Source organism: Lathyrus oleraceus, chromosome 1, assembly GCF_024323335.1.
Source record: "Lathyrus oleraceus cultivar Zhongwan6 chromosome 1, CAAS_Psat_ZW6_1.0, whole genome shotgun sequence".
Classification (NCBI taxonomy): domain Eukaryota; kingdom Viridiplantae; phylum Streptophyta; class Magnoliopsida; order Fabales; family Fabaceae; genus Lathyrus; species Lathyrus oleraceus.
This window is the reverse complement of record NC_066579.1, coordinates 55,660,607-55,667,639: the sequence shown is the minus strand read 5'-3', so window position 1 is coordinate 55,667,639 and position 7,033 is coordinate 55,660,607. Positions and strand designations below refer to the sequence as shown.

At 34.0% G+C, this 7,033-nt stretch overlaps 1 protein-coding gene and 1 pseudogene across 1 annotated transcript; one reads left to right on the top strand and one right to left on the bottom strand.

Moving 5' to 3' along the window:
• Nucleotides 1-659: 659 nt before the first annotated feature.
• LOC127107946 (uncharacterized GPI-anchored protein At4g28100) lies at nucleotides 660-2,032 on the bottom strand. The gene is made up of 2 exons (XM_051045335.1): nucleotides 1,186-2,032; nucleotides 660-1,099 (listed from the first exon to the last, which is right to left on the bottom strand). Exons 1-2 carry the CDS (start codon nucleotides 1,951-1,953, stop codon nucleotides 761-763), a joined length of 1,107 nt encoding a protein of 368 aa, XP_050901292.1. The 5' UTR covers nucleotides 1,954-2,032; the 3' UTR covers nucleotides 660-760.
• A 2,567-nt stretch (nucleotides 2,033-4,599) lies between these two features.
• LOC127107860 (pentatricopeptide repeat-containing protein At1g62680, mitochondrial-like) lies at nucleotides 4,600-6,155 on the top strand (annotated as a pseudogene).
• The last annotated feature ends 878 nt before the right edge of the window (nucleotides 6,156-7,033 follow it).

The following is a 7,033-nucleotide window of genomic DNA, read 5'->3' as shown; positions in this document are numbered from 1 at the left end:
TAATGTTATATTTGTAAATGCTCTGTGGCATCCTTGCTCGCAGAATAAAGATGGCTAAGCTCAATAAGACTACAGTCCAGTTAACCAGAAGAATTTCAAAACACGCCTAAATAAATGTATGTCCCATTTGTGAAATTATTTTCTTCACAACTTTCATGCTCCTCATAATTCTAAAAATAAGTTTATTTAAATTCTTGACACTGAAATGTAGTATATATAAGTTTTAAAAAATATACATTCAGATTCTGTAAACTATATTAAATACATATTCTTTTTTTTTTTTTTTACAAAATTACATTTCTATTTTATTTTTACATTAGAAACATGATGTTTTATTTTAAAATAAATTTCAATGCCAATTTTTAACATTTCTGTCTTCCAATTACCATAATTTAATCCAACTTTACCATCTGACATAAACTTAATTATCCTTCTCAATTACTTATCCATTAACCCATTGTTCCTTTTTTTCTTAATCTTCCATAAATAAAATATAGACAAAATGTCATTAACTTAATTCCTTTTTAAAAAAAATCTTTCTTATATCAAATTTTCTGAATTCTGCTGAACTTGTGACAAATCTTTGTCCTTGGAATAATTGTTGTACCAGCAACAAATATCTACCACCTCCAACATTAAGTGTAGACATAGAACATACATGATATGAAGGTAAAGTTCATAAATATCTTGTGAAACACATAATTGTCTCTGAAATGTACTTGTCCCTATCAACACATAGTAATCATGATAAAGGTTTTAGTTAAGAGAATAGCACAAAAACTTGCACACACTGTACCAAACAAAGTACTAATAACAAAGAAAGAGACATAGGTAGTTGGAGTGTGGTTGAAGAAGATTGCTCATTTATGATTTCAGATGAATCAACAGCTAGAGGCATTCCATCACTATTAAGTGTGCATGATTGTGGCTTAGATCCATCATTGTTCAACAATAAAGCACGGAGAACGTCGGTAACCGTGTGAATATAAGCTGTCCGATTCTTCGACAGAAGCCATGTCAAGCCCATTAGCTCGCAATCTTTGTTGTGAATCTTTGTCGTCCTGTCTTCTTTGCTTGAATTTGAAGTCTTTTTGTTAAGCTGTGATCATAAAGTATTATTTCAATTAAAATATCAAACATTATAAAAGTGACATATATATGTTTCTAAATTTTGTAAAAACTCACCAAATAGAGACTATTCAAGCACTTAGAACACCCTTCAAGACCTTGAAAACCATTGACATGTTTGTCACTACTCAAACAGCTCTTCTCCAGCTTTCTAACACTTTCATCTCCAACAAGCTCCCCACTTTTGGTTACAGAAAATGAATCAGGACAGTTAAAAGGATGCAGCCTAATCCCACAAGAACAATACACCAAATCACAACTCTCATTTGGATTTACAATCTCAATTCCTCTAACTTTCAAAGCCTTTTCCAATCCATCCACACATGTTTCTGAATCATCTGGCACCAAAGGCATGTCAAATGATGATGATGACGATGATGATGATGATGGTGAGTGGTTTCTAAGAGCGGTGGAAGAGTATGAAGAGTACAACCACGCTGCAAGAACGGGACAACATCGGCTACGTTGGAGTTTACTGTGTTTTGATGAACTACATGCATCTTTTATGCCATTGAAAAGTTCGTTTGAGAGAGATAAGGGACAGCCTTTAACATAAGATTGTTCTTGGAATGAAGGGACTGTTAATGTTGTTGGATGAGATGATGGTGTGGGGAGACTCGTGTAGGAATGGAAGAAGAGAATGTAGAGGAAAAGGAGTGATATTGACATGGTGGTGTTGAATAAGATGAAATTGTAGTTTATAAAATGAGTTGATGAACATTTAAAGCTAGGAGAAGGGTATACATATATTTGATTCCAACCAATATCATGAACACCTTGATTGCTATGACATATGTGGATAGGGAGCCTCATGCTTAGACACATGAGTAGGTGAATTGTATTTAATGTGCAGAAGAGTATTCACATGAAAGAGAGGGTTTTTGTTTAATGAGAGAGAAGGAGAGGGAGTGCACATGTCTTACTTGTTGGAACCTTTATTCTTCTCGGCTCTTACACGTCCCACTCATGGACAATACATGTCTAATTAAAAATAGAAAAATGTTATTCTTAACTAGATTCTACACCTACATCGTATTTTAGTCTTCACCAATACGGTGAACAGTAAAATATTATAATAATATATATTATTTTTTTAAATATAAAAGTTATATTTATTTAATTTTTTTTTATTATCTGAACGTTTATTAACCAATTTCATAATTTTTTAATCAATTTCATAACTTGTATTAATCAATTTCGATGGTTGTTCAAAATTATTTTTAATATGTGGACGTTTATTAACCAACTTCGTCATTTCATTAACCAACCTTTTACATTTAATTAATCAACTTTTTTTACTATTTTAAGTCACTATTCATAGACATTGTTCACGTGCACTGTTCACGCACTGTTCATAAATATATTATTTTATTTTTAAAATACACTGTTCACCGTATAAATACAGTGAAAAGTGTATACGGTGTAACTATTTGGTGTAGGAAATTATGTAGGAATAGCAATGCCGTTAAAATTAATAGAATTTGTCATTGAAAGAACTATGGTAGTAGGAGAATTAGCACGATTATTATTTTTATTTTTTTATAGATGTGAGAGACCACCAAAAAAAATATTACACTTAATATATCTAATACGAATTTTTCAAGGCACTTTGAAGGGAGGTTAAAAACTTGAATCACAACTATAGAGCCTGATTCTAACCATAAATTAAGACGACCCTTCTCATTAGCGAACTCAATTGCTAACATAGCATCGGAAAGTTCGACAATGAGAGAGTTCGAGACTATCAAAATATGAGCAAAAGCTCCAAGAAAGTGGTCGTCATAATCTCTGGTAATACCACCGCAAGTAGAGGAACTCGAATTGCCTAAAGACGCTCCATCACAATTGATCTTAATCTAGTTACGCAGAGGCGGTTTGCAAATAACTTCTAGACTTTTAGGAGCATTAGGAGGCTAAATTTTGACTTTGAAATATTTAAGCATCTCTAAATCATGAATATTGATAAAGGAAAAAGCTTTGTAATTATTTCTAGCCTGAGAACAAGTCGATAAAATAAAAGATATAGAAGAAGAATTAGTGATGAATTTCTCCTTGAATCTGATATTGTTTCGAGCAATCCAAACAACATTGAACACATGGATAAAAGCACCGTCAAAGATTAACCTACATTGATCAGACTAGACTCTATTGCAAATAATCTTCTCTTTAATTGGTCATCAATCGAAAGTTTGTTGAGTAACAACCTCCAAATCAAAAACGATTTTGAGGGCAGAATGGTTTTCGACCAAATCCAACGCCACAAATCTTTACATGCACCTAAGTTTATTTTAAAATCATAAGTAGATTTTAGCGTGAGCTTGCCCGAAGGAGAATGCTTCCAAATCTTTCTATTTGGATGAAGATCAAAAGGAATGTGGCAATTATGGATTTTGACTTGGAGAGAATCATGGATATCATAATTGTTGCTCGAGAAGTCTCATTTATGATCAAAGATGAAGGAGATGACATGGAGGTCTTCAACAACAACATGGTTCCCCATGTCCAAAATCAAAGACACCACATTAATTATCATGCCAAAATCTAATTGATTCGCCATTCTAAGGATCCAAGAAGAGTTATCGTAAATCAATAGAGTCTCATTCTTGACACTAGACCAAATCGAGGAGAAAATGTGATGCTTAATGATTTTATTCTTCCTCAAAACCCGAAGCCTAAGAAGACATGCCCAAGGTTCCTCCAAATGGAAAAGATCTCAGTCAAAGTTTAGATGGTGGTCTCATTTAGAGCAACCAACGATCTAAGGCCTAAATCACCTTCAGATATTGGTCTGCGAATGTTTTTCAGGCCATTGTGACAGTTTTACTCTTAAAAGAGTCGCCACTCCAAATAAAGTTCTGAGCAACTAGCTCCAAATCTCTAACGAGAGTAACCGACCCTGTATATATTGACATGGAATGAATGAGCATACCTTGAATAATAGATTTAATAAGCTTGACTCTACCGACAAAGGATAACAACGAACATTTCTAAGACATGAGCTTGTTGATGACTTTATCGACTATCGATTGAAGAAATTTAGTTTTAGGTTTTCCTTTAAAGATGGACACCATTAATCAAAAGGAAATATGTGAGATGTCATTGGAGTAACGATTAGTGAATATTAATCAAATGGAGAAAACCATCTTCCCTAAGATTTAAAAAAGAATCAGTCTTCCTTCATTCTCACGTTTATGATTAGAAGACTAGGAAAACCATTTCTCCTATTTTCTAATCCAGCCCTAAAAATCTTCTATGAATATCTCAATTTTAAAATTAAGGAGAACATTCACTAATTAAAAAAAATGGACCTAAGAAACTCTCTTAATTCTCAATCATTATACTTAAGTACAAATATATATTTACATAGTAATATTAAAATATTATAATTAAATTAAATATTTAATAAAGTTTTTCAACAAAATATTTTAATTTTATTATAGTATCTAAATGAGCAAACATCTACACAAGTAGAACCAGGTGAAACCAAACCAAGTATTCTCAAAAAAATGTTAATTTCTTTGCAACCAAACTCACAACAATGCGTTCATTCTTAAGGTTAAGAAGGTACGCTCTTTCAATTCGATTCTACTCTCCTCAGCCTTTACCTTCATTCATTGGCAATGTTGACGACGCTGTTTCTTCATTCAATCAAATCCTCTGTATGAACCCTAACCCACCCATTTTTGAATTTAACAAGATATTAGGTTCCCTTGCTAAGATCAAACAATACTCAACTGCTATTTCCCTTTTTCAACAAATGGAACTCAGAGGAATTCGACCCGACTTTGTTACTTTCAACATCTTACTTAATTGTTTCTGCCACCTTCGCAAACTCAATTTTGCATTCGCTGTATTGACCAAAATTCTGAAGCTAGGTTATCTTCCAGATACCATAACATTGACTACACTTATTAAAGGTCTCTGTCTTAATGGTCATATTAGGAAAGCCTTTCAATTTCACGACGACATTATATCAAAGGAATTCAACTCTATTGTTCGAAGGGGACTGAAACTTGATCTTCACATCTACAGTATCATGATTAACGGGTTATGTAAGAGTAGAATGGTGGATGAAGCTGTGAATCTCTTCAAAGAAATGCGTTTGAAAAACATGGCTCCTAATACTATAACATACAATTCGCTTATTGATGGACTTTGCAAATCAGGAAGAGTCTCTGATGTTTGGGATCTTTTAGATCAGATGCATGACCGAGGCCAACGTGCTAATGTGATCACCTACACTTCTTTATTGAATGGCTTGTTAAAAAATCATCAGGTTGACCAAGCAATTTGCATTAATGACAAAGATCAAAGAGCAAGGAGTTCAGCCAAATATGTATACATACACTATACTTGTTGATGGACTATGCAAAAATGGAAGACTTATGGATGCACAAAAGGTTTTTCAGGATCTTCTAGTTAAAGGCTATTGTTTTGATGTTATAACTTATACTGTCATGATTAATGGGCTTTGTAGAGAAGGTTTGTTTGATGAAGCATTGTCCTTGCTGTTGAAAATGGAAGAGAATGGTTGCATTCCTAATGCTATAACTTACGAAATTATTATCCGTGCTTTGTTTCAAAACGACGAGAATGATAAGGCATCGAGACTTGTTCGTGAAATGATTGCTAGAGGTCTACTGTAAGAGGCAAACTAGGTGATATGATTTCTAGTTACAATTTGTCATTTTGAATTTGAAAAGGATGGGATCATCTAATCTTTATTTTCTTTTCATAGATTTAAAAGATGAATTGTGGAATTGGTTCACTATGGTGTTTGTTTTGATTAGTAAAAGGGAAAAGTTAAACAGCAACATTCTTTTTGTTGCTCGGAACTATCTTTTGTTACTTTTTTGCATAGCAACCAGGTATGACAATAGATCCCGTATCCGTGGTTATCCCCCGAATCCATCCCAATTTTGATAGGAAAAACCTGTTTTGATTGGGTTTGGGTTTGAATTTTTCTTGATTAAAAAAGATAGGGATAAGTCAGGTAACGGGGACACTAGTACCCATCCAGAATCTGTCCCCCGTTTATGTCAGTTTGTGCTTTATTATTTAATTTTGACAATTTGATTTTGATAATTTAAAATATTAGTTGTATGGTAATGCTTTGATATTTTAGTTTATACTTTATCATTTGAAATATTTGAAATATTTGAAATATATGTTTAGAATTTTCAGAATTGTTTTATTTTATTATTTGTAATGTAAGTTGGTGTTTGTTAGGCTTAGGGACATGTTTTGCGTTTAGAGAATTCTGGATTTGGGAGAAATGACTATTTATATTAAAAAATTGATTCCACTACAGCGATGGGAGTTGGGCAGGGATACCCGAACCCGATTGAGATGGGTTTGAGGTTCAATTTTTCATCCTCGTTAGAGATCGGGGTAGGAAATGGGGATTTATTATGGAGTTGAGTTTGAATGCGGGGAAGATAAAACACGTCCTCGCCCGCCCCATTTCCATGCCTAAGAGCTACCAGAGGTATGGATATATGATCTGCATTGGGTAGAATGTTAATACAGTACAGGTTACATAACGATAATGCAATAAATCTCCCCCTCACACACACAAAAAGCGAGCAATGTCCTCAATACTCCTTATAGTGACAGGAATGTCAACTAAAGAGATTTTCGTCGGCCATTCTGATTTTGATGCGGATAGGACTCTCGGGCTTCTGCTAGCTGACGTCTAAGATAGTAGATCTCCTGGTACATGTCAGTCGTCTCTTCGGCGTATGTGGTGTTAGCCACTTCTATCTGGAAGGCAAGATCGATAAGTTTTTCACGAAGAGAAAACATTTCCTGACGCATGGTGACAAGTGCTTGGTTAAAGTTCCGCTGCTGAAGATTAGCATTTGAAGAAAACACGGTGGTCCTAGTCGAGGGGGGTGTTGGATGG

Coding starts and splice junctions, on each gene's coding strand:
- LOC127107946 (XM_051045335.1), bottom strand. CDS start 1,953: ATGTGTCTAAGCATGAGGCTCCCTATCCACATATGTCATAGCAATCAA. Junction 1,100..1,185: donor GCTTGAATAGTCTCTATTTG/GTGAGTTTTTAC, acceptor TTATGATCACAG/CTTAACAAAAAGACTTCAAA.